This window comes from Urocitellus parryii, chromosome 6, assembly GCF_045843805.1.
Source record: "Urocitellus parryii isolate mUroPar1 chromosome 6, mUroPar1.hap1, whole genome shotgun sequence".
In the NCBI taxonomy this organism is placed as follows: Eukaryota; Metazoa; Chordata; class Mammalia; order Rodentia; family Sciuridae; genus Urocitellus; species Urocitellus parryii.
The window spans coordinates 94,825,456-94,852,899 of NC_135536.1; the positions used below are offsets into that span (position 1 = coordinate 94,825,456).

The 27,444-nt window shown below is 40.2% G+C and overlaps 1 protein-coding gene across 1 annotated transcript in view; it reads right to left on the reverse strand.

Annotated features, from left to right (window-relative positions):
- Nucleotides 1-284: 284 nt before the first annotated feature.
- Nucleotides 285-27,444, reverse strand: part of Fbn1 (fibrillin 1) — a 222,211-nt gene continuing 195,051 nt past the window's right edge. The window contains exons 51-66 of the mRNA XM_026390109.2: nt 25,575-25,724; nt 25,152-25,217; nt 24,793-24,909; nt 22,878-22,997; nt 21,914-22,036; nt 20,360-20,491; nt 20,113-20,238; nt 19,345-19,551; nt 17,565-17,690; nt 16,464-16,586; nt 12,055-12,171; nt 11,542-11,670; nt 10,470-10,589; nt 5,868-6,099; nt 2,788-2,962; nt 285-1,605 (exon numbers count right to left, since the gene is read on the reverse strand). Of these exons, the coding sequence (XP_026245894.1) occupies nt 1,216-1,605; nt 2,788-2,962; nt 5,868-6,099; nt 10,470-10,589; nt 11,542-11,670; nt 12,055-12,171; nt 16,464-16,586; nt 17,565-17,690; nt 19,345-19,551; nt 20,113-20,238; nt 20,360-20,491; nt 21,914-22,036; nt 22,878-22,997; nt 24,793-24,909; nt 25,152-25,217; nt 25,575-25,724 (2,453 nt within the window). The 3' untranslated portion in view covers nt 285-1,215. The remainder of the gene's footprint in view (nt 1,606-2,787; nt 2,963-5,867; nt 6,100-10,469; nt 10,590-11,541; nt 11,671-12,054; nt 12,172-16,463; nt 16,587-17,564; nt 17,691-19,344; nt 19,552-20,112; nt 20,239-20,359; nt 20,492-21,913; nt 22,037-22,877; nt 22,998-24,792; nt 24,910-25,151; nt 25,218-25,574; nt 25,725-27,444) is intronic.

Below are 27,444 nucleotides of genomic sequence, written 5' to 3' on the forward strand. Positions count from 1 at the left end.
GAGTTTATAAAGTCTCAGGATTAATGAGATCATGTTTTAGAAATGATAGTCTAAATTTCTTATTAGTAAGTGAGGTTAATATGACCAGCACTCTGCCATCTTTAATGAATATAGTAAGGGACTAATTCAGATGTATTCATTTGTTCTTCTAGTGGTTATACATATGGCACCTTTATTATCCATAAATAACAGACCCCAGAATAATTTAAATCCAGGAGACTTTATTTAGCCTCCAGAAAGGCCCCTCCAACCCCAAATCCATGCAAGAACACAAAGCCGAGGGGTAAACTAAAAAAAAGAAGAGATTGTTTTATTGTGACACTTATGACATTGACCCCTTGCTGACAGGAATGACCTAGAGTAATTTTGGCATATTGCACATGCTGCGACGAAGGGTGCACTGGTAATCCTCTGGCTGCTGAGGTGGGTTCCTGGTCCTTCCCAACCTCAGTGCACATGTGGGCCAGTCACGGAAATCCCATTACCACTTGGTGTAGACATTTAACAAGTCTTTGGTCTTAATAAGCACCATTACAAACCCTCACATTAAGGGCATTATTATTCTAGTTTATAAATGTTTCAATGATAAAAAATAGCACGATTACAGTATACACACACTTAATTTACATGAAATGTATTATACTCATAACTGAGATAAGCTATTGAACTAACTTTGGTTGATTGAAATTAATGAAGTATTTGAACTGGAGACTTGCAATTTGGTTTCTAGGTTGTGTAAATATTACAGTGCATTTATAAATCTAGTTTGAAAATTTACTAGCACCAAATAGGTATGATAAATGGCCAATCTAATACTTGTATTTGGAGAAGCAGAGTTTCAAAATTTGAAGAAAAAAAAAAACCAATAACAACAGAATAGTCCATCAAATGAAAGCACATTCCTGTCCACCTGCTGGGAGGGACACATTGGCAAGATGGGCCAAAACCCCCAGTGGATATACAGGTCCCAGTTTTCAAGAATCAACACATGACCAGGTAGCTTAGCTACACATATGAGAAGCCTGAGAAAGTGGTTGTTCAACTAGGGTAACCGCCTGTACCTTGCTTTTGTAATACAAGAATAGTGCTTATTTATAAAAATTTACTTGGTGAAAGACTGTACCTATAATATGAAGATTCTGATGGGGGGGAGGAATATAATTCTACCTATCTATAGTTGTTTTTCTTTTAACTATTTGGTCTCTGGATGGTGAATTAATGAAGCAAAATCTGAATTTTCATCTTCAGATTATCACCCAGTTCACCACTGAGGTAGTCTTTGTCATGTCTGTCTTCTAGCTGGTCAAGTTCTTTCTTTCTGTAAAGAGGAGTACTACTGATTTGTAACGAGTAGGTTCCAGCCACTGGCTTCTTCTTGGTAAAGTGGAGGTAGCTGATCCCTTCCTTTTGGTTGATTTTAAAGAAGCCATCTTCATTTCCAGACTCAATCAAGTATCTGTTGTGATTCGTCAGAGTTGTGAGGGCTGGAAGGAGTTCTAGGATTCGGACCTTATTACTGACATGGGAAATATTGAAAGCAAAGGTGGCTGTCTTCTCAACATCCCAACTTGCAAGACTCACGTTGGCTTCTGTTTCAGACAGATCCTGGGGAGATACGAAAATGTTCTAAATTCTGTGTAAATATGCCACTTCATTCTCATATCAAAGAAAAAGGGAATAGACTCTCACGCTAATGCAAATTTCTGTCCATGTTGTACATGCTGTGGTGAAAATGCACATTCATCAAGCACTTTGTTTAAACCACAAATGTTTTTAAATTAGCACATATTAATAATACTAAAAACTGTTAAACTGAACTCAGGAAGGAAGTCATTGTCTTTGAAACCACTTGTATGTTTTTGAACCAGCAGTATCAGCATCACCTGGGAATCTATTAGATGTGCAAATTCTCAGCACCACCCAGACCTACTGAATCAAATTCCCTGGGCGTGTCTCCCGGCATTCCATGTTAATAACCCTTCCAGGTGATTCAGAGACATGCTCAAGTTTGAGAACTGCTGTTCTAATAGATTATTTTCTTTCCAAAGACTAATCTCATTTCCCAAACCACAGCAGGTGGTTGTAGCGCTGATACTAAGAATCAGTCTCTTTTAATTTTGTTCACTGACGCAATACCACCCCCTCCTCAGGACACACCTAGGAACCTACTTCCTGACTGTGATGACCTGCTAATAGTCAATGCTTTTCACCTGGCTTCTTGCTTGCCTCTCTGGGACCACATGTGCTGGATTCTCCGGCCAGGAGCCAGAGGGCTGGGTGAATATCTGTGCATTTCAGAGTTGACTGAGAGGCTGCTGAAGCCGCAGGCAAAGAAAGCCAGGCTGCTTGAGCTCTGTGTTGTTCTTGTCTACAGTCCAAGTTCCCTCACACTCCACATGGTTCCTTTCAGTAGAGGAGCCTCTAGCTTTTGGAACTTGGCGTCCCTGGGTAGGGAGCACTATGTCACTTCGCCATTCTGCCCACTTGCTGTCCTGGATCTCAGGCCTTGTCCTTTCAGCAGACTTTGGGTGGGTGTTTGACTTTCTTTTTGGCCAGACAGAGGAAATGAGTAAGTATGTGAAAACCTTCGGATGGCCACTCCCGAAAAGAGTAAGAAACTTCAGAAAGCCTCACAACCTCTTATAAAATGCAGCCCAGAGCTCAGGGAATGTCTGGATTTTCTCCCTGGGGAGGTTTTTCACACTTTGGAGCATCCTTAGAGGAAACCACAGGAATCTGGGAAGGGTTTCCACAATAGGATACATCAGGAGAAACCTTCTGACCTACCTTGATATTGGAGGCATCTGTTTCATTAGCACTTCTTCGTTTCCTGCCTCGTTTGGGGTAGCCATTGATCTTACACTCATAGCAAGCCTCGGGGGAAAGTGAATTGTCATCCATTTCACCACTGACAGGTGCATCTGAGCCTCCTCGGTCCATGCCCATTCCAGAAACACAGTGCCTGCATCAAAAAGAGAGCATAAGCGTTTTTCATTAAAACCAGGACACAAGGGATGCCATATGAGAATTCTGGAGAAGCCTGATCTGAGCACGTTGACTATTTGTCTGTTGGATGATCAGCTGGTGCTAGAACCACACCAAGGTCTTCTATGTTGGGTCTCCCATTCCCAGTCTTGTGAGTTTATTGATTTTTTTCTATTACATCTCAAGATGCTGTTTTGCATATTTATTTATCTCTTCATTTCCCAAACCACCAGGGTAGGAATTTTGTAATACTTGTTCAGGGGAGGGGATACAGATTGAAAACCAAAGAAGAATGGGGGATGAAGGGAGACTAGGTGAGTTGCCAGGTTAAATAAATATGCCTTATTTTTGTGAATCAGACTCTATGCATGTGAGAAAGGTCTTTTCCCATCTCCACCTCCAGGAAACATCAAGGACTTGGACGAATGGGCCATGTTTGGGGCATCTTGCCTGGACACTGTATTTGTTCTTCATTCTCTACTTTGACCTTGTTGTGGTTAGAACTCGTCAGTTCTCACTGCTACCGCTACTACTACTTCTACTACTACTACTGCTACTACTACCACCACCACTACTATTGCCCCCTGCTGGTTTGAGAAGGTTATTGTAAGTTCAGAGTGTTCCTTCCTTAGCTCTCTGTGTCCCTGGGTTCACTGTCCAAGTTCTTGGCCTCTTCCACTGCCAACACCACCTTTCCTCACTCAAGCCCCCAAGCAATCACTTCTAGTCTTTGACCTCTCATTTTTACTTACTCTAGGTAAGAAAGTCATAAGAAATAAGTGAGGGTTAATTTAGTAATAAACTGTGAAGATGTGCAATGTGTATTACATATACTACACTATATATATAATTAGTATATATATCAACATATAAAATGCTTGAAGAATCAGAGCTTGCCCAAGTGTGGGAAACTGTTTCAAGTCATTCAAAACCACTAGGGCCATTGGCTTTGACTCATGTGAAGCTGGATAAACAAACCCATGCCCAGGAGAGATCCAGTTCAGCTGTTTTTCTTTGCCTTTCAATTATCAAAGCCAAGTTATGGAGTGAGGCTTGCATGTTTCACAAGTACCTTGTTTTGTTATTCTGCTTACTATTTCAGAGGCCACTTGGAATGTGTATTTATCAGGTTCCCCTTTCCAAATGTGTTGAAACATTTGAATGATCCTATAAAAAGTCTTTATTTTGGGGTAGAATCCACTCTAGTGAGTAGAAGCCAAAACTGTTATAAAGGGTAGATTTCTACTAATGCAGGTAAATGTAGACCAAGTATTATTTATCTATTTTTCTGTAATAGTTGACCTACTCTTTACAACTCATTTTCCCTGTATGCCCTTAGGATTCAAATTACAATACCAATGAGTAAAATATTTGTTGTGTTTCATAGCAATTTATAGGTTCCTACTATTTTCCACAATCTTGCTCAGGTCCAATACATTTTCTTCCTTGTTTACCTTGCAATATGAAATAATAAAACAATAAAATGCTAGAAACAATAAAATGGATGAAATGATATATGCTCATTCTCATAATGATTAAGTTATTGGGAGGTAAATCAAAATATTCAGGCTTTGATTCTTTTCTCAGAACTTCTTTTCATATCCCAAGAGCACCACTTATAAGAAGTGTGACTAAAATCCCACTGGCCAAAAGCCAATTTGGAGTGTCACAATTTTTGCTGGGAAAAATGTTCTGGCATTAAACTATAAAGTATGAATGGACCGAGAGTCAGACACCACCACCTGGGGAATTTGTGTTCTGTTGCTGGCATCCTGTATACTCTCCCAGGAAACATTCTTTTAATCTTCAAGTTTAACCAGACCCACGACAAATCACTAGATGCTTACATGTCCAGGAATCCAAGACCACTAAATCAATAATTTGGTATGAGTGTGTATATGTGTGTGTGTGAATATGTAACTCTGTGGGTGCATGTGTGTGTGTAAATGAGGAGAGTATGCAGGAGTTCATGTAGATTTAGTGTCTGTGTGTTCCTAACTGAAAAGTGAAGTCAGAACTCTTCACAGGATAGCTAAAACTAGATGGACACTCAAGTCAGATTAATTCAGCAGGGGAAAATATCTAAACTTTGAAAACTTACCTCTAAAGTTTGAAATCATTGAGTTGAATTAAAAAATGCCTTCCCTGTTCCAACTCTCACATATACATGCATATAATTTGGTGAGACTTTCTTTTCTTTTTTTCTTAGATGACATTTATTTATTTATTTAGTTAGTTATGGGGAGTGAACCCAGGGTGCTTTACCATGGAGTTATATCCCAAGCCCTTTTCTTCTTTCCTTTGTTTTACTTTGAGACAGAGTCTTGCTAAGTTTCTCAGACTGTGCTCAAACTTGTGATCCTCCTGCTGCAGGCTCTTGAATTGCTGGGATTATGGCATGTGCCACCATACCTTGCTAAAATTTGGTGAAATTTTCTACCTGGAAAATACCTTCATTACTTCAACTCAATGTTTAATGCTCAGTTATATTATCTGGACTAGTTCTCTGTATGACTTATTTTCGTGGGAGCTGGACAAGAGGGCATCTGAAGCTAGGAGAGGATCCTGCCTGCCCCAGCACAAGGGTCGGCCAACAGTGGGCAGCCTGAGTCCAGTTGTGCCATGGAGAGAAGAATAACTTCCCAACAAGATCTGAAGATCAAGAGAATGGGACTGAGAAGTCACACAGTGAGAAATTTACAATACAGTTTCATTAGTTCGATGTTCTAGAGATCTTCAGAAATCCAGATGCCCCCTTACAAATAAAATAACCTAAGGGAACAAACAGTATGGTTCTCCTCTCGTAAGACAGGCAATGTTGAGTTAAATATACTCATATGGTATGAATACAAGCATTGTCAACCAGGAGGAGTAGTGCTTACCCTTGGCCTATTCGGAAGTAACCAGGTGGACAGCCACACAGGTAGCCACCCTCGGTGTTAGAGCAGCCATAACTGCAGGGGGCCTGTGAGGAGCCACATTCATTGATGTCTTGGCAGCCCCCACTGAACTGTTCGTATTGGAAGCCAGCAGGACACATGCACTTGTAGCTTCCCAGGGTGTTGTGACAGGAGGCTCCTCCGCAGATGTGAGCACTGAGGCATTCGTTTTCATCTGCAGGGAAAACAAGAAGACAGGGATGTGTGACACTGACCAGAGATTTCTAATGAGAGGTCTGGGCCAGGCCACTGTGGCTGGCCACTGGCCTCCAGCTAAGCTCTCAGGAGGGGAAGGCAGGCAGGGGTGGCCAGGGTGGAGAGAAGAACAACAGAGCAAGATGTGGACGTGGATGCGGCCTCTTGCCATGTCATGACTAATTGTGGCAGATGAGGTCTAAAGTGCTGGGCGGAGAGGACTGGAGGATGGCATTCTGAGGAGCAGCAGACTCCAGTTCTCATAGGAAACTAACACTAGTAATGTTCTGCTCCATGCAAACACCCAGTAAGGAATGTGGGGCTGGTTCACAGCTCAGAGTCAGGGTCCAGGGATGTCATGGAAGGAAGAATTTGTGTAGTTCTCTGTACTCTTGCTTCACAAGTGCCCAGCAATGGGACAAGTATCTCAAAAGCAGAGACCAAACATTTCCCTGGAGGTTGCTCTTTCAGCCCTCCTTTCATGGGATGTGCAGCCTTGGGGAGGACTATTATTCTGCAGGAAGTGTCCGCCCCATTTGGACTTCCTTTTCAACAATCCACCAAAGCCCTTAGGTGCTTGTTCTTGAGATGAATAGTGCCTTTTGGTATGTCTGTTCCCATCTCTGAGTGGCACACCCCACTGCATCCAAACCAGCCTCCTTCCCCGAGTGTCTGAACCATGTTGAAAGTTAATTGAGGCTGGAAGAGATTTGGTGCAGACTTCTGGAGCAATAACTGTGGGAAACCCACAAGACAGAGAGATGCCGCAGGACTGGATACCCACAGTGACCTGCCAAATCTGGTGGTAAGAAGAAGGGAAAAGAATCTAACTTTAAAAAATTCAATTCAAAGGAAGAAAACTAAATTTCTCATTACTTCCAATTTATACTTTTTTGAAATCTCCAATACAGTTTTGTAGACCTGCCTTTGTAGGACAGGTTGGAAACTTGCTGGTAAGACATTTCTTAATTGCTCCAGCCCATTTCCAAGCACATGTTCATGTGACTACAGGTAGACTGGATTGCTCTTCACTTAGTGAATATTTGCTTAGCAAGAGGGGAAGGAAAAGAACCTTATTAGATACCCACTGACCAACAGATAAGATAGTAGGTGTTTCACACTCCTTTAGGCAACCTTCCTACAGTCCTGAGAGGTGGGGGTCCTATTCCCTGTTCTATAAACAGAGAAGGTAAGGTTTAGAGAGCTTCTCCTGATCTCACAGCTGGTTGCAGCAAGGCTGAGCTTCACAGGCAGCTGTTTCTGACTGTGAAAGGTGATTTTCTTCACACCACCGTTACTCTCAAGAAACTCGCTCACATTTAAATTGGTGCTGCCTTTCTCCCATAATTAGCTTTACCTTCTTTGCTAAGGCATATTCATCTGTAATGGAAAAAAAAATACCCAATAAATCTATTTTTTATTCTTTTTTTTTAAAGTTAGAACATAGGTGAGTAAAAGTGGTGGGGGCAGGGTGCTTGATTGTACCTTCTCCTCCTTCCCTCTGCCCCTCCAACTATGGGTGTGTGAGCCTGACTATATCTGTTTGAAGATCCTCTGTATCCAAGGATTCTAAAGTCCCTCACCTGAGGCTACAGCTTTCTAAAATATAAATAGTGGAATGGGCCACTATCTGTGTTCCTTTTCCTCTAATTTTAAATTAGGGATGAGATGTGTGATAGAGGCTCATGAAGACCACAGGCACTAAGCCCTCTGTCAGACTCCAGGGCTGAGGGTGTTTTCTTGGGTAGGGAGAAGCCCTGGCCTGGCCCTCTTTTCTCTCCCCTCCAGGGCACACTCTCAGGAAGCTGATCTGTGTGGAGTGTCTACAGCTCTGTTCCCTTGTCCTCCACTCTGGATTGGGCTCAGCCATGTGTTTCTTGCTGGGACCCTGACTAATAAAGCCTATAAGGCATGGGTGGACAAAGGGGAAGATCTCTCAATACGTCGCTCAGTTTATTCTGCTTTTTGACAAAAGGCAAAAGGACCATTGGTTAGAAGTTAGGGGGAGGGAAAGTTTGTCCCTTATAAAAAAAGACATTTCTAAGTATTAAAGCTGTCTGTATCTAGATTGGGCTATTTGGGGAGAAAATAAGTGAATAAGTGCCTTTCAAAGTGGTCTTCAGGTCAAACTGGAACGATGAGGAGGCTGGAGAGGGGTTTATATGTTAGGAAAGAGGTTAGACTAGATAATCTCTGAGGTTCTTCTTAATTTGGAGCCTCTGTCTGTATTATTACAAACACTCATCCCAACTAGGAACTCTCCTCCTTCCTTTTCATAATTTTTCTTTTTTTTTTTTGCTTTTTTTAAAATTTTTTTCTCCTTTTCATAATTTTTCTATCGTATTTTACTTTTTTTCCCTCCTGAGAATTTAATAAAAGTGTAAATTAAATTTGCTGATCTGGATCAGAGAGGTGTGACGGAGTGGAGCACAGATTAAGGTAAGAAATCGGCAGATGTTCAGTGTTTACAGCTAGAAAACCTGTGCACCAAACCTTCTCATCAATATCCACACTCCTCAATTTGGCGAATGTGTTCTGCATTTTTTCCAACCTTTTTCATCCCATGTATCCAGGGGCAAATGACTCTGCAAGGAATTTTTCTACACTCTGAAATATTTGTCATATTCTTTCATTTGGTATTTCAATTGATAAGGGGTCTGTTCTTTTTATAAAAAAGAGAAAATTCTACTTTTATTGAAACAGCATTAGGGTCTCTGAAAACTATTTCACAAAAGTGAATCAACAGCACCACAGTTTGACCTCTACAATTGGAGGCTCCAGTATCAGCTCAGAGTGTAAGTTAGCTGTGGTATTAGGGAGTACCAGCAGGAAAAACTCAAATGTCTGATTAGGTTCTTTTTAGTAAATTTGTCTAGGGAAAAATGGGCTGACTCCAACTGCAAGCTTAAAATTTGGTATTTGCAATGAAATCAGTGGCACTTTTCTCCAAACCCAGGCATTGGGGAGAGTTAACCTGAGGACAGATAGTAGTGAGATCCAGGTGGGGCCGGTGCAACAGATCTGTTCTGTTCTGCATGGCTCTTAGGAAGCCATTCTAAGCCCAGGGCAGTTCTCATTCTGGAGAGCTCTAATTCTTGAGATTTATGAGGTCAGTTTGCTTTTGGGGGGACATCAGGATCCCCAAACTTCTTCCTAATCAACTTATTCTTTCAGATCATCCAGCCAGGATAACCATAACAAAAACGCTCATATACTTGGTATCGAATCAATGAAGTTCACTCTGAAGTTTTGTGAGCAATGTCAGAAACTGCTGATCCAAATCAAAGACCCCCCACCTCCACCATCCTTAAGTTGATAACGAACAAAGATGTTTTTATTAAACCCAGATAGCACAGACAGTTGTGTGTGCTAAACTCTTCTAGCACTGGGGCCACTTAGCCAGCCTATATACCTCTCTGAAAAACTGTCTCCTACAGAATCAAACTAGATGAGAGACAATTTGGTAAGTGAAAACACACTAAATGTGTCTTCATTCAGGGTAAAGTAGAACATTTGCCCAGGAAGCAATAATTTCTCAAGTTTTTGCTAAGGAGGGCTCCATACCTAAGAATGCATCAGCTAGAACAGGTCACCCAAGCACCAAGCTTGTGGTGGTGCTCCTCGATACTTGCTGAATGAAAAAATAAGTGACCATGGCACTTGAAAGTTAAAGGCCTTGGGTTCCAGTTCCAGACATGTCATAAAAGAACAAAAGACATCTTATTCCTTCCCCGAGCTTCTGGATCCTCATTAGTTAAACCAAAGGGCTTGTGCTAGATCATCTCTGGTGTCCTTCTGATATGTATTAAGAGTTATTTTCCCATGACATTGTGGAATCAAAGATTGTATCATTTCAACTTAATGAGGGAGTCTGTTGATCTCCCTTAATTATCAAAAGAATTTAGCCATCCTGAAAAAATTCTGTCTCTGCAGTTTGCTTTCTGCCTGAAGGATGCATAGGGCTGAACAGAACTACTTCCGTTTCTTCAGGCCAACGAGTCACCCAAAATAGCCTCTGGCTGATAGTTCAGTCAGAAGTAGAACTTGTTGGCCTCTGATATAAAGAGAATGCAAGTGTTCTAGAAGGCCCCAGAAAGGCAGGGGGGTGTTGACAGTCAAGGAATTCTAAGGACATTTCATTACAGATGCTTTCAAAGCTACTTCATCCTAATATTTTTTCTTAGTTTGCTGTTTTGCAAAGACTGTTACTCTCCTTTGGTTTTAATCAGGTTAGGGCAATTTGAAATGAGTAATTGTTGCTTCAATAACCAAACAAAGGTTTTCAGAAAGAGCCAAGTTTGCCCCATAGGAGTTGAGAGCGATACACTGAAACAAGCAGAGGCTACTTGCCGACACACTGGTTCCACTGGTAGTGCTGAAGGTAGCCCTGGGGACAGTTGCACCTATAGCCTCCAATGATGTTCTGGCAGCCGTGCTGGCAGCGATGGTTGCCTTCACACTCATCCACATCTGAAAAAGAAGTAGAGTTGACTTTAAGCCACATCAACACTGATCTCGGAGTCACTCTCTGAAGCAACAGGTATATGCATGTGGAGGTAAATGGCAATTCTAGTGAGAATCTGTTTCCTAAAAAATTATTCTACCACCCAAAACTTCAAGAATATCTACTATGGAGCTTTTACTAAGTCTAAGAAGAAAAACATTCGGGGATTCCCAGTAAAGTCTACAAATAAAGATCATGTTGAAATTTGTGCAAAGCTCAAAGCATACTGTGGGACAGCTCTATACATTATTTGTGTTCCTTTACCTGCACCAGAATTAGAAGTCAAAAGGTGTCAATGCAAAAATAAAATCCTAAAAATGTCATTTAAACTTTTAATTACCTATTAGTAGAAGAGTTACTCCTTATATGTTTAGTGCACATTGGGGAAATTCCTTTATGGCTCAGGACACAATAACCAGGAATCTAGCTATTTTTCTTGACTGAGTTATTCCCATTAGATGACATTATTAACTAAGCAGAAAAGTTTTGTTATACCTAGGAAGAGTATGTTATAGCTGGGCGCCATGATGCACGCTGGTAATCCCAGTGGCTCAGGAGGCTAAGGCCAGAGGATCACAAGTTCAAAGCCAGTCTCAGCAAATTAGTGAGGCCCTAACTGAGCAACTGAGACCCTGTCTCAAAATAAAATACAAAAAAATGGCTGGGGTTGTGCCTCAGTGGTTGAGCACCCCTGGGTTCAATCCCTAGTACAAAAACAACAAAAAAAGCATGTTATAAATACAACCAAGCATGAATCTCTAAGGTATGGGACCTATGCAAACCAGGCAAAATGTTTGGGTGCTGCCCCTGAGCTCAGCCCTGACATCTCATAGAAAATGATGATTGAAGGTGCTGATAGCCACGTAGGCCATCTCCACAAGGGTCCACCAGCTGGACGCAACTGAGGACTCCACCCACCTTCACAGCTGGCACCACTCTGGTCAAGGGAGAATCCCCGCTGGCATTCACAGGTGAAGCTTCCAGGAGTGTTCTGGCAAATGCCCTTAGAGCCACACAGGTTGATGTCAGAGGTGCATTCATTGTTATCTATGAGAAGCAGAGGGAGAAAACAGGATTAAAATTCCCCAATGTGCTCTTGGTACTGTTTAAAAGAAAGGAACAAGGCTGGGGTTGTGGCTCATCGATAGAGGGCTCGCCTAGCACATGGTTCGATGCTCAGCACCACATAAAAATAAATAAATAAAATACATGTATTTTGTCCAACTACAACTAAAAAATATTAAAAAAAGGAAAGGGACACAATGATTTAGAATAGGCCAAATAAGACCAATAACCCTTATATATGTCCACACACACACAAACACATTTTTCAATATTTTTGTTTTTTTATTCCAACAGCAGAGGGAGTAGAAAATAACCCCTTAAGTGAATAGCTATGATTCACATAGGGCTTTTTTCTCTTCTACTTACCAATGCAGGCAGTGTGGTGCTGGGTAAATCCAGGAGGACATTTACAAGTGAAGCCGCCAATGGTGTTAACACACAGGAACTGGCAGTTGTGCTGCTTAGTAGCACACTCATCAAGATCTACAAGAAAATGCAAGATGGCATTGGAGTTGGCTGACCACACAGACAGCTGCCCCTAGGTAGCAGCCCTAAGTTTTGATTTGTAATTCTTACATGACACTGGCCAGAACACAGCCACAGAAAATGGCTAGAAAGAACCCTGTCAATTAGACATTGAAAGATAAAATGAGGTTTCAATCTAGACAAAATAAATAAATAAATAAATAAATACAAAAAATAAGATAGCTCTTTGTATGACCCAAGGCTAACCCAATTCCCTTTAGCAAAGTAGGAATTTTTCAACAAAGGAATTTCAAATTCATTCTAACATTTTAAACAAACTAGAAAGTGAAGGGAAAAACTGATCCTGAAAAATTTCTAGAGAACTGAAAAGATGCATTTAAGTTGAAACATAAAAAGAAATGTTGAGGCTGGAAATTAATTTGTTTAGCCCTTTTCTGTTTGCTGTTTTTAATCTATTCAAATGAAGTAGTCAAAAATTTCTGACTTCTTTGGTTAGGGATTCTCCTTTGGATAAAACAAAATTGAGCAATCCAGAAGGAAATAAGGGAAAGGGAAAAACAAAAACAAAAACAAAATTTTCATCTGATATGCTAAGAGTATTTTAGAAAATGCTGACTACAATATTTTTTGAACATTATTTCTCATCTCATAAACCTTCTCTAATATAACTGGGCTTCTCTCCTCATAGTCTCAACTTCTAGGCTCATTTTGAACTGCAAAAGTATTTTAAAATGTCTAGCTTTTAGTTGAATTTTAGTAATTTTTAAAAATTATTTTTCATTTATATATAACAGAAGAATGCATTACAATTCTTATTATACATATAGAGAATAATTTTTCATATCTCTGGTTGTACACAAAGTATATTCACACCAATTCATGTCTTCATACATGTCCTTTGGATAATAATGATCATCACATTCCACCATCATTTCTAATCCCCTGCCCCCTCCCTTTCTCTCCCACCTCTCTGCCCTATCTAGAGTTCGTCTATTCCTCCCATGCTCCCCTTCCCTACCCCACTATAAATCAGCCTCCTTATATCAGAGAAAACATTTAGCATATGATTTTTTGGGAATGGCTAGCTTCACTTAGCATTATCTTCTCTAACTCCATCCATTTACCTACAAATGCCATGATTTTATTCTCTTTTATTGTAAATAATATTCCATTGTGTATATATGCCACATTTTTAAAATCCATTCATCTATTGAAGGGCATCTAAGTTGCTTCCACAGTTTAGCAATTGTGAATTGTGCTACTATAAACATTGATGTGTCTGTGTCCCTATAGTATGCTGATTTTAAGTCCTTTGGGTATAGACTGAGGAGAGGAATAGCTGGGTCAAATGGTAGTTCCATTCCAAGTTTTCCAAGGAATCTCTATACTGCTTTCCATATTGGCTGCACCAATTTGTAGTCCCACCAGCAGTGGATGAGTGTACCTTTTTTCCCACATCCTCACCAACACTTATTGTTGTTTGTCTTTATAATTGCTGCCATTATGACTTTAGTGAGTGCAAAAATTAAAATGAAGAATCAATAAATGGGATGGACTCAAACTAAAAAGTTTCTTCTCAGCAAAAGAAACAATCTGTGAGGTGAATAGAGAGCCTACATCTTGGGAGCAAATCTTTACCCCTCACATATCAGATAAAGCACTAATCTCTAGGGTATATAAAGAACTCAAAAAGCTAAGCACAAAAAAAAAAACACCAAAAACAAATAATCCAATCAATAAATGGGCCAAGGAATGTACAGACCCTTCTTAGAAGATGGTATACAGTCAATCAACAAATATATGAAAAAAATGTTCATCATCGCTAGCAATTAGAGAAATGCAAAGCAAAATTACTCTAAGCTTTCATCTCACTCCAGTTAGTAAATATTTTTAAACCAGCTGTGTATTCAGACATGATTTGTCACAAATTCAGCTACCAAGCACCCACCTCTCAGAGGACTTTTGGAGTTGCAGCTCAGTTCTAGATTTGTTAGTGACTGCATCTGCTCCACTGTGCCTACGTCCTGGCTCGTGTGACATCTGGAGTGGACCTACCCTGAGAGAACCTCCCCATGTTTGTACCAGGGCTGACTTCCCTGAAAATGGAGCCCATGCTGTACTCCATGGTTTAGAGAGGCTGACCCATGTTCAGGTCTCTCAGAACCCATGGACCAGCTTCCTCTCTCTAGGGCCCTAGGAACCTTGCTAAAGCATCATCACACATTCACTGATGCTCACCTGTACCAGGTGAGAGAGGCGACTCTATGATTTCTTAAAACAATGCAACTTCATAAATGTGACACAATTAAGAACAGCAACACTCGCTGTTCTCACCTCTGTCTTTTCCCTCCTCCTTTCCTCTTAACTGGACCCCCCCTTCTTTTACAGGGAAGATGCTCCCAAGTCCTTCTAGCCTCTTTCTTCGCAATTTCAATGGGATATATGTCTGTACCACTTATTTTGATTTTTAGTCAGCCATGGTAAGTATGTGGAGAAATTTGGTTAGGAGGAAAAGGGGAGAAAGGGACTTATCTTGTAAATGAATGTGTAAAAATCATATAATTGCTTTCTGCATTCCTAAAGCCATAAAGAGGGATTTACTAATGCTTTTTTTTCCTTTGTGAAAGAATATAATGACCACTATGCATTTAATTTCCATTTCTGAATCTCTTAATTGCTAGGAACTTTTTGAGGATTTTGTGCCACTAGAGGTTATGAAAATGTTGAAAATTTATTTTGTTACAGATAGCACACACAATGAGAGGTATTCTTTCCCTTAAATTTGTTTCATTTACATGGATAAAATTCTGGCTCTGAGTTGTAACCTCACATTGTCTGGAACTCCCTGATCCATAAAAGCATGAGTTCCATGTTTGAGAAGAACAAAACTAGGACCAACTTTTCATTTAAGATGGTTAGAATTTTTAGTAGGTCTCTCAACTTCCTTTCCTAAAACTACAGGATTATATAGGATTTGTGCTGTACAGGATAGTCTCACACAGTTGCCCTTTATTTCATCCTCTCACATACCTCTTAACTCAGACACAGGAAAGAGGTCTAGAGCCCATTTCTCATTGCTGTCTCCACTCCACCCCATCCTTTATCTTCCCTTACTTCTCTGAGAAAATGCAATAATTCTTGTTCTACCGTCAGGTCTACTTTTCTTTCTCCAAACCCCTCATTTCCCAATATATCCTTAAGAATAACTCATTTATGCCACTCACTCAATATGGAGTTCTTATTGTTGAGGAAGATATTTACAGGAATAAATTTACACAAAAAGAATTCTCAAAGGGTAACTTCTAGTGGAGAAGGGATTCCTGCCCAGAGTTGTGCTGTTTCTTAATTCTTATCCTTCAGGTAAGCTCCTAGAAGGCAGGAATGGTTTTCATTTGCAGACCAAAAAATCTGGACATGGTGTTTAATTAATCAGGCACAATGTCTTCTGGGATCGTGACACTGATTATTCTAAAGCTGTACTTTGCTGCAGATTGAGACTACACAATTTTTGAATAATTAAGACAGCATAACTGCAAAAAATAGAAAGCAGAGTGGAGGTAATCAATTAAGAATTGGCCTCAACAGAGAGTCTTGGAGCAAGGTTACAGCCATCTCTGAGACTCACATGAATGGCCCCTGGGATTTTAACAAATATATGAAAAAAAGTTCATCATCGCTAACAATTACAGAAATGCAAATCAAAACTACTCTACGATTTCTTCTCACTCCAATCATAATGGCAGCTATTATGAAGACAAACAACAATAAGTGTTGGTGAGGATGTGGGGAAAAAGGTTCACTAATATACTGCTGGTGGGACTGTAAATTGGTGCAGCCAATATGGAAAGCACTATGGAGATTTCTTGGAAAATTGGGAATGGAACCACCATTTGACCCAGCTATCCCTCTCCTTGGTCTATACCCAAAGGACTTAAAAACAGCATACTACAGGGACCCAGCCACATCAATGTTTATAGCAGCATCATTCACAATAGTTAAAGTGTGGAACTAACCTAGATGCCCTTCAATAGATGAATGAATTTAAAAATGTGGCATGTGATGCTGGGATGACTGTGGGTATCCAGTGACGTGACTGCTGCCACTGCTCCTCTGCAACCTCCCTCTCTCAGGGACCAACTTCCTACAAAGGCGCTACCCCTAGGGAAGAACTTCTTGCTTGTAGAGCAGAGGTCTTTTGGCTTGTTTATGGATTGCTCCTAGGCACAAGGAATGTGATGATGTGGCAGGTGAATGGGCAAGGGGATCAGGAAGGGCAAATTCTACTTTACCTTTGCAGCTTCTTCCATCCTCTTGCAGAATGTAGCCTTTCGGACAGGAACACTGGTAACTCCCTTCTGTGTTTTTGCAGATAAAATTGCATGGTTTGGGAGCCTGGTTGCACTCGTTCAGATCTATGGTTAAAGAGATACAGTGTGACTGCCCATCTAAACAGACATCTAAATGTTGAACATTCACTGGGTTTAATAAAGAATTTTAGCTTAGGGGTAAAAATAAACTCTGTGTTGCCTTTGATCACTGTCCTACCCTTTCCTATGAAATAACAGTTTGTTAAGATTTTTAGTTGGGGATTTTCTTTTTTTGCATAACCTAAAATTTCCACTCAGGAATAAACCACCAGAATTTGTGATAAAGGATAATTCAATACTGGTCTTCTATCTCAACTTTAAAGATTAATACTAATTCTTATGTCATGGAACTTAAAGCCACCTAGAAATGTTGAAATAAGGTTGTGGGGGGCCACCCTGACTGGAGCTGAGCACACCCTCTTAGCCTTGAGTAATGGGGTTGTGGAACTGCATGGCACACAGTTCGAGGGGAGGCAGGTGGGCCCTCACCTTCCAAAGGAAAGGAAGTACAGCTCTTGGAGTGGGCATCACCCAATGGGACTGGGCTACACCCCCGTGTTTGCTGTAACACAATCCCTTGCCTTATTTGGGTGGAATTTTCTATCCAATGTCTTTCCCCTAAATAAAAAACAAGGGTTTGGGGTGCGCTCACTCTCTTGCCTCTTGCCTTCCCTGATCCCCTTGCCCTCCAGTGTGGGGGCTCAGGTCTCAGAGCCATCTTTGACCCCCGAAAAAGGTACTTCTGTGTTTGTGTGGTCTTTTCGTTGTCAGCCCAATTCACACGGAGTGACCCTGACTCCACTGCCTGCTCGGGAAGTGGGCAATGGATGGTTGTTCATAAAACCTTTTGTTTCCATGGAAATATTTGAGTAGCACCTTTATTTTCTGAAAGGATTCTGTATTTGTGAATTTTCTTCTTGAATTATAAAAAGTCCATAAAGTTTTCTTTCCTTCTTTGAACGTGAACAATGGACTTGAGTGATTTGAGTTCTTTAAACTCTGGATTTTGTTTAGAGCACTCACCGACACAGGAAGTCCCAGTTATATCTGGAGTATAGCCAGTTTTACAGATGCAGTGATATGATCCTCTGTCATTGACACATTCTCCATTTCGGCAAACATCATGAATAACCTTGCATTCATCAATATCTGTAAGTTAATAAATATAAATTTAAATAATAAAGATATTATTATTAAATGGCCAGCATGACTATATAGGGGTCACTTCAGTGTAAATTCTAACAGATTGTGTTGAATTTATATTATGGTCCTACCAAATTAAACCAAAGGGATGACAGCATAAATTTCATATGCAATAGTGGTTATATTGAAATGCAGACTAATATCTTCGTGAGACCATTGTGACAAACTGATCAGGCTAGAGGAAAACTTTTAAAAATAATTGCTCTTCTAAATTTATATTGTTTTTCTCTTCTGGACCCCTCAAACAACGCCCCACTTAGACACATGGTTTTTTTGCTGTCTTGTGCCATCAAGCTTGTCCACTGCTGACATATCATAATCAAATCACAGCAGCGGGCCCTTTTGATAGGGAAACTCCATTCTCCCTCTAATATTGCATGTTCAGAATTAAAAAAAATTCTTTTACATTCTCCCTGTTGTGTTTGAAGTTAATTCTGAAGAATATCTAATTAGGTAATATTGGGGAAATGGGATCAACTTCCTTCCTTTGCAGAGGAAGGAGATGAACCAGGGCTCTGGGGTGGAGGAGAGACTCTTATTCAGGGCTCCACCCGTTGACTCGGTCAGTGTGCATTGCTGAGCATTAAAGCCACTGTTCTTCACCTTTTGACCCATCTTTCTCCTTCCTGTGTGGTAGGGTGCCAAGACAAGTAGTTTGCACGCGAGTTATCAGCCCCTGATGGCCAAATAACCATTCTGTATCAATGGCTGGGTGTGCCTGACCTTTCCAAGTTTACTCTGAAGTGTCATTTAGCACATTCTCTTTGGTCTCAGGAAATGAGTCTTTTCCACCACCTCATTTTGACATCCTCCAAAGAAGCATAAATTGCTTTTGGTCACTCCATCCTATCTGTCCACTTCTGTCTTTTACCACACCCAGTTTCACTAGTCGGCTTTCTGCCACATCTTTCTAACAGAAAAACAAAACCTTTTAAAACTCTTTTCTTTCTCACCTACAATTTCCTCCTCCCAAGGAGCTCAATAAAACAAAACAAACCCAGTAAAAAACAGCAACAACAATGACAAAAACAAACAAACAAACCCAACTCTCTCATTTTCTCAGTCCTTTTATGAACTAAAAACCATTGCTAAACATGGAAATATACAGTGACAGGCCTGAGACACTGAACAGCCTCCTTACCTCTTCCTGGTTGAAGCAGCTTGTGCTTAAAGATGCAATTGTGTCTAACTGCTGGCATAACATCATTATTTATAATTTTTGATGCTATATGTTTTAGATAATTTTATGAGTTAAAATACATATTTATGGGTGGACTGAACTTAGCAATTACTTATGTCAAAAGATTTATCTAAAAAGTTATCTGAGTAACCTACAACTGATTTACAGAAAACTTCTATTTAAATAGTTGAAGATTCTTGCTATGCAGAGGCAGGGGTCCAAGCGCACACAACTTCTTCTAGTGGACCACTGACACTTTGGCAAATGAACTTGAATGTCTAAAACACTATAATGAAGAGTTCTTGTTAATCTCAAATAAGCAACTCAACCTAGGCCCCATATCATAGATTACACATTCTAATCTGTATTTCACAGAGAAACAGTTTCCTTGAAAGTACTTTTGCATGATAAATCAAGTACCTGCTCCATTGGTCATGAATCCTCGGCCATGGGGGCAGAGTTTCTTGAAAGCCACGGTGCCCTGGAAAGGGCAGATCTCACAGTGGGGACCCCAACCTCTCCCTCCGTCACAGCAGCACTCAGACTTGGTGACGGGGTTCCTGTTGCTCGAGCCGATCTGACACATGTTTTGCAGCACCTCTGTGAAGCAGTACCCTTCCCGGTTGTCTGGAAGGTACATTATGTAGCAAAGAGGATTTAGAGAATTTTATGAGCCTACTCGGGTTTTAAGAATTTGGTCAGATATAAAAACCAAAAAGAATGTAACACTTTACCCTGGGCAAGAAGGGGCGAGAAGGGAAAGCTGGAGACAGCAGTGAGAGAGGAAAGATGACGTCTGAAGGAAACAAGACAAGAAATTCAGTAAATTGGCAGAAAGGCATCGGCCTAGACAAGCTTATAACTCTATGTGCTCCCCAAAAGATGGAGAAATAGCCATAATAGTCATGCTATTGCAAGAGGGGCAGAGAAACTTGGAAATGGAGGCTGGTCACCAAGGGCTCAACAAAGGCAGCCAACAAAGAAATTCCAAGCAAGTGATTCAGTGATACAATTAGTAAAGGAAGAATTTAGCTGCAGGGTGGTGCTCAGCCCAAGGGACAATCACAGTCACTAAGTCATCTCCAAAATATGAACATTTAACCCTTCCTCAATTTTGACATTTTCTCTTATTTTCCAAGCAGAGACCCGGGTCTCTCAAGCATCCCAGTGTGGGGTGGAGGTACTCACCCAAGCACTCATCTTGGGTGGGGCTGGGGGTGAACCCGTCATTGCACTCGCAGGTGTAGCTCCCCAGAGTGTTGAGGCAGCGCCCGTTCTCACAGATCCCTGGCTTGGTCTGACACTCGTTCTCATCTGTTTGGTTTCATCAAGGGCCCAAAACAAAAAGAGTCAGCTGACTGTTTTATAGAAAGATGGATTCCTCTTCTTCCTCATTTCTGTCTCCCCTAAGCTCCTTGCACAGAGATCCTCTTACCGACACAGCCTTCTCCATCAGGTCTCCGCTGGTACCCAGGTCCGCAGATGCACATATATGTGCCAATGAGGTTCTTGCATTGCATTTGCTTTTCAGTACATTCATGTTTTCCCTCTTCACATTCATCCTCATCTGTAAAGAATGTGTAATCATAAGTTCACAAAAGAAGTTGCATAAAAATGCCTGCCTTTTAAACTGAACAGTAGTAAGTAAGCAATTTTCATCTACGTTATTTCAGCATTGGCCTTATTTCCTTCATTATTTCTTGAATGCTGACCTCTTAATAATGGGAAGGAGTCATCTAACCACCTTTGAACTTGAAGTAATTGCTCCCTAACCAACAGATAACCCCTTCAGAAGCATGATTCTAATCATGCCTTTCCTCTATTCCCTTCCTTGTTTATATTTCTTTGTTGAAGCATTTTGATTCTTTTTGACTAAAGGTCTTGTTATTATAATATACTATTTTTAACATAATGATAATATAACAGCATTATAATCATGACATATGATAATATGCTATTATATAAGCATAATGGATTATGATATAATAAATCCAGACTTCCATTATACAATAGTTATAACATGATATGCTATAATAAGTCTCATTTTAATAATGTCAGATTCATTAATATGATATAATATTTGGGATAATAAAAGCTTTGTTATATGTGGATGAAAAGACAAGCATCTACAATATCTTATTTTCCACTGGTTCTTCTCTCTTTCATTTCCTTTTTTCTGGGGTTGGCTGGGCTTCTTTGCTCTTTACTTTCCATTGTGTTGCATTTCCTTCTTTTGTTATTCTTCCCTTGGATGTGTTCTGAGCTGAGGAATTTGGACTTTATCCTGCATGTGATCAGGAGCTCCCACTTAGGAAATCTCCCCATTCTTCAGCATAATTGTATTGAAGCCACCTGAGAGAACAGGTGTCTGCTCATTTAAGACCTTGGGAGGAACACACTGGAGCTCTTCAAGGGCCAGGTGCAGGATTATCCAGATTTGCATAATACAGAATAGTCAGAGCTTTGGAAACTGCATGTGTAGTATTTTTAATGGATGTGGTTTAAGTAGGGTAGATCTATGTGCTAGCCTATTCTTGGAACACAATATCCATAGTGAGGGGGATATCTTCTCTTTGTTTTCTCATATACACCTTCCTTCATAGTCTTGGATCATTGTGTCTATATGACCCCCATGGCACTTATCACGCTGTATTATGCTTACTTATTTATATCTTATCTCATACTGCTTCATATTGATGTGAAAAATTTTTTTCCCATGGATGTGGGAAAATATTTTTTCTTTATATCTTCACATCTTGTGGAATTACAGGCACATTTCAGGCAGGATCTGCACAATGAACTGACAATGGAACTGTAGTGCTACAACTTAGGGGAAAAGGTAGCAGGGACAACCCCTAAATTATCCATGGCCTGTATGTTTACAAATTCCCAGCCCTCCTCTACCAAGGGAAGCTTTGGAGGGACATCTCCCATCATAGATAGCATTAGAGCTTCCTGGCTTAGCTGAGCTTGATTGTAGATATCTCACCTTTGCACATCCTCTTGTCTTCTCTCAAAACATATCCAGCGGGACATTTGCATTCATAGGACCCATAAGTGTTCACACATCGGAAGGCACAGAGCAGAGGATTCTGGGCACATTCATTTATATCTGCAGGAGAAAATAATGGATCATGGACATCAACAGCAACACTAGAAGAAACCTACTCTAATCAAAAGTCGAAATTGTCATAAGCCTGGATGAACCAAGCACTCTCTGATTTCCAGGAAATTATCAAATGAATTGGTTATTATATTTGGTATAAGTAGGGTGATCATACATCCAGTTTTGTTTGTTGTCCTGGTGTAATTATTAATGGTTATTTAGGTGGATGAGAAATTATAAGTCACCCTCATCCAGGGGACTTTTCTGAATTTCTGGCTTAGAAGACTCAGGCTAACCACTTCCCACCTCCTACAGTTATGTGGAATTGGGATCTGTTTTGCCCCATTTAGCCAAAACCATTGTGCTCAGAGCAGCAGCTGAACCCTCTAATAGTGTTAACTGCCCCTCCCCATACCAAAAGGTTCCTGTTTGAGAGAACAGTGATTCTTCTGCTCAAGAAAAGAGCATTCTGGATCACTGTATTCTTACAGAGAGACCTAGATCACAGAGAGGTCTTGATTACAGCCTTAAATAGATAGGAATGACTTCATCATTAATATACAAAAGAGATTACAGTCGATTTCATGGTTTAGAACCATTAGAATATGTTTTTGAAAAGGAGGGTTAAGCAAACCACCTTGATGATCCTGTTGCTGTCCAAGACCAATCTAACTAACTGAGAATATATTGATAGCCCTGATAGAGAAGAAATGATGGAATGGTTCATCAGGTTCACATGATTTTTATTCTACACATTTTGCCTGGTACTTAATATTAAAGAACTTCATCAACCAAATTGTTCCTATTATCAATACACCTACCCACCTACTGTGTTTAAGAGACTTACCTTCACATGTCATCATTGGACCAGGCTCAAATCCTTCCTCACAGGTACACTCAAATCCTCCAATCACATTCTTGCAGGTTCCATTTCCACAGGGATTGCCCACAGAACATTCATCGGTATCTGCAAGTGACCAAGAGTATGTCCAAAACATGATGCATTGAGATGAAATGAGCTTGGATTCAGATATTCCTTTTCATTCTATCAGAGCACTCTGGTCTATAATATCTTATCTAATTCTTATTCTATTCTTAGAGGGAAGGAATTTGCATATCTCATGATCACAGATTTGTAGGTGAAATTTGACTTGCTCTGTGTCACTGACAGTGAGCGTACCTAAACTTCTGGCCCTTATACTGCCTTTCTGCATGTCTCCAGTCTCCCACATTATAAAGAAGTGTATCTTCTCCTGGAGGTAGATGCCCTAATGGTTAACACAAGGCTTCTATAAGCAGTCAGAAGTTTCTGCTTGTTTAAAGATAGAAATACATCTCCAGCTCAGCCCTACATTACATCACTCTACAAGAAGCTTTAAACATGGTGGATTCTTGCCAGATATAAAATAGAAGACTAAACTTACGCAAAATAAGAGACCAGAGGTTAAGCAGAATTAATACACTGGATAAAATCAAGATTCAAGCAGATTGTGTTGATTCCGTTAAAACCAGATGGTTTACATTAGGCAGAAGAAAGGCTAGAAAAGATATATTTAGGGTATGACCTCTCTAAACAACTGTAGAGAGAGAAGACATCTTAGCAAGAAGACATAAAAAATATATGTGCCCCCTAACCCATCCACCTGGAGCACTCTGTCCTTGATGCTGCCATATCCTTTGGGGAGAGTATCTTCCCTTGGGAAAGGAAAGATTTTTATAGAAATAACATTGTTATTTTAGCAATCCAACATTCAGAAAAGTGGTGGACTATCATAGGGTTACACCTTATGTTGGAGTCCTCAAGTCAGAGAGCGAAGGCAAGAGGAGGACATCGGAGAGAGACCCATGGCAAGGAGGCTCCTTGTGCGCCTTGAGTACTAACTGAAGACTCCCAAAGGAAAGTGTTGACAAATGGGCTTTTGTTCTGCCACTAATTCACATTTCACAGTCAAGAGTATTATTTCTCCTTCAAGTTGGTAAAAATGACAATATCTGTTGCATTTTAGAGCGCAAAGGTAATTAGAAATAAATTAGTTCATCTGCATAATATTACATTCAAAGGCCTAGAAAGGCTTAAGAACGTGCCTGAGCTCCCTTGCCTTAGTTGAAGCTGAAATCCTCAAACCTGTTTCCTTGTATGAAGGAACACTTTTTAATTTACACAAACTCTCAGCACTTTTGCCACTGTTAAGTCAGGTTACACCGAATTGCTTGGGAATTCTTAGATAAATAAGAACAACGCTTGGATTTAACTTGTAGTTAGTCTGCATTAAGGGTCAGAGGTCCGTCACAGAAGCCATTCTTTGAAATTTTATTAAGAAGGTTAAAGCAAGAGAAATTTAAACTGGGCCTTTCATATTAATGTATGAAATCCAGATAAATTTTGTATTTTACATACTAACAGAATAAGATTATTGACCATTAACTTTATTTTTTTTTAAAAATTTTTCATAAAGACTTTCATTACGGTGTCATCCTATCCTCTCTCTCTTAAGACATGTCCTGTGTCTGTCTTCCTTATGAGATGGTGAGGTCTGTGTCAGGAAGGACCTTCTCTGCTGGGTTCACTTCAGCAGCTCCAGAGCTTAGCATTGTGGGGGGCAAATGATGGAGACTCAGCTATGGGTTCTAAGTGAAGGAAACGTGAATGGAAGGACGGACCTAAAGTGCCATGTTGGTAGTTATACTTCCCAGTATGAATGCTGTGTCGCTTAATTTTTAATCTGCAACATCCCAATGGAAGAAACTGACTGATTACTCACCCACACATTCATTGCCTTCTAGAATATAACCAAAGGGACACTCGCAGCGATAGGAGCCGTCTGTGTTGATACACTGCCCGTGTTTACAGACATCAGGTTCTTTGCACTCATCCATATCTTAAGGGAAGGAAAAAGTGGTGAATAAAAAGGTATTTTTTTCTTAACAAAAAGATAAGTTATGATCATTGCAGTTTAATCAATACATATTTGTGTCAAATATAATTGGTATCTGAATGAAATAACAAAGATGTGGAGCTTAACTTTTCAAGACAGATGTGGAAAAATAAGGACTAGAGAAAGGCAAAGAAGAGGCTAGCTGAGTATACAGAAATGTTGAGAATCTAGCACAAGCGACTCACCAACTGCTGAATCATCAGGTCCCACAATGATCCCACTTCCATAAGGACAGATCTGGCGGAAAGCCTCTGCATTGGAGACACAAGCTCATTAACAGACTAGTGGCAATTAGTCACAGGCTTTCCCCCAAGCATTCTGCAGCAGCAAAATGGCCTCATGCTGCACATACTGAGAAGTACCGAATAAGAATAAGGCCCGGAAACCAAGGGAAGTTAACAAGACTCCCAAAGGTATGGTGCCTACTCCTTAGGCATCTCTGACTCATAACCAAGAAGATACCTAGCCCCTGAAAGAAAATGAATTTTAATGAACATTCTAATTATACCTCAAATTAAACTGTCTTATTCTTTGAGCCTATAATCTTAATTATTTCATGACCTTTTTGTACATGGGATGATGCAGAGAAATAGAAATGTCAGATGTACCATCAGGCTCCGTGGGACACAGCTCACAGGGATCTCCCCAGCCTTCTCCCTTCAAGGCACAGCAGCATTCCTGTTTGGAGTGATTTCTGGATTTGGGGGATGAACACTTTCCTCCTTCAAACTTCGCATAACAGTAGCTCATTCGCAAATCTGCAGCATAAATTCATGATATCCTTCAGTTATTTTTCTACTGAAACTTTGTTGTATAATAGTCAATAGGAAACAACCCACCAAGTCAAATGTGTTCTCTCATTACTACAGCAATACTCCATAAATGACTAAGTGCCTTAGCCGAGATGGTTAAAGTCCCGGGTTACATCTGATGAACAAACCAATGCAGTTTTAATCTTATTATTTCTTGTTTCAGCCAGTATGTCAAAATAATCTGATGTGAATGATAAAATCCAACAATGTCAGTTTTCAAAACTGATATCCATTAGTGACTTCAGGATTGGAATGTTCACAGATGGAATCATTCAGAAGATCCGATCATTGATAGCTATGCTTCCACGGGTTTCCATATAACATTTGGCAAGCACTAGGGTAAGAAAGACTTATGGTCCTAATATGTAGGTGACAGCACACTTTAGTTGTTGATTCTGAACCTCCTCAGCTGTGGAACCAAAACAAAAACCCCAGTTCACAGGTGTAGAGCAAGTAAAGAAATGGTAATTTTGTGGATTGTCGAAAACAACATAAAGGTCAGTCACTGAAGTAGCTGTTGGGGACAAGCTGTAAGTGGGGCTTTCTGCAGATTCTACAAACACATGCACACATGGCCACATCAGTTAAATTTTCAACAGATGTTTGTTTAGCTCAACAGAGAGGGAAGGAAGGAAAAAGGAGGGCAGAACTATAGGTGGGTGGGAGTAGAACAATCTTTCTTTCAAAGAACACACATATTTCTTTAATATTGATTATTGCTTGGTGACTCCAAGGAAGATGGGATCTCTTTCTTAAAAAATTCTCCAACATTTTGCTTGACATAATTTTGGAAACTGACTTTTCCATTCTTACAGAACAAATTGGGTGATTCTAAGAAGTGAGCTCATCCAGTGGTCTGGAATGTGTTTTCGTTCAAGCTCGACTTCCAAGGCCTTGCACAACTCCTCTCATTACACAAAGGCTGCAATCTGCAGGCTTTAGGGAAATGCTTTCATATCCATTTTCTTAAATGCTGACCATCTCTGCCTTCTTCATTCTCTCCCATGATTGTTTTCCAATCCCAGGAAGCCTACTGTGTGTGAGAACCAACTGTGCAATTATGTTAAGGCAAGTTCACCAGCCTTAGTTACAAAAGGTAAAAACACCAGTTGCTACAGATTGTGGAAGAAAAATCTTCATGAGTTAAATTTAAAAATTATCTATGGATCTATCTATCTTTCAAACTTTGTTAGTCAAATTCAGTCGGCCGTTCCAATGAACTTGTTCACCTCTTTCTGGCTACCCACACTACTCCAGAGAAATCCTCTCTGCAGTTTCCACTCCACTTCCCACCTGCTGAGGTCAGTTTCTAACAGGCCCCCTTCAGTGAACTACCCTTTTGAAGATCAAGAGTGATAAAATTCAATCCTTGCCCTTCAGCATATCTGCCACCCATGTTAACTTTGCTGAGAAACTTGAAGATTTAATAAACTTTTGTTTCTTGGAGGACACTTTTTGGTTTCCTTTATTCAAGTTTTTGTTGTTGTTGTTGTCATTAGAGTTGCTTTATTATTTATGCCTAGGACTGTCAACAATTTTATATAACTTAACTCTCCCCTTTGTCTTCTACTTTGTTGTATTTCTATTAAGCCTAGATCTATTCATGTTCTACTGCTGAGGTGTTAAAATTCCCTCTCTTTTCCTTCAATTGCTGACCTTATTCCAG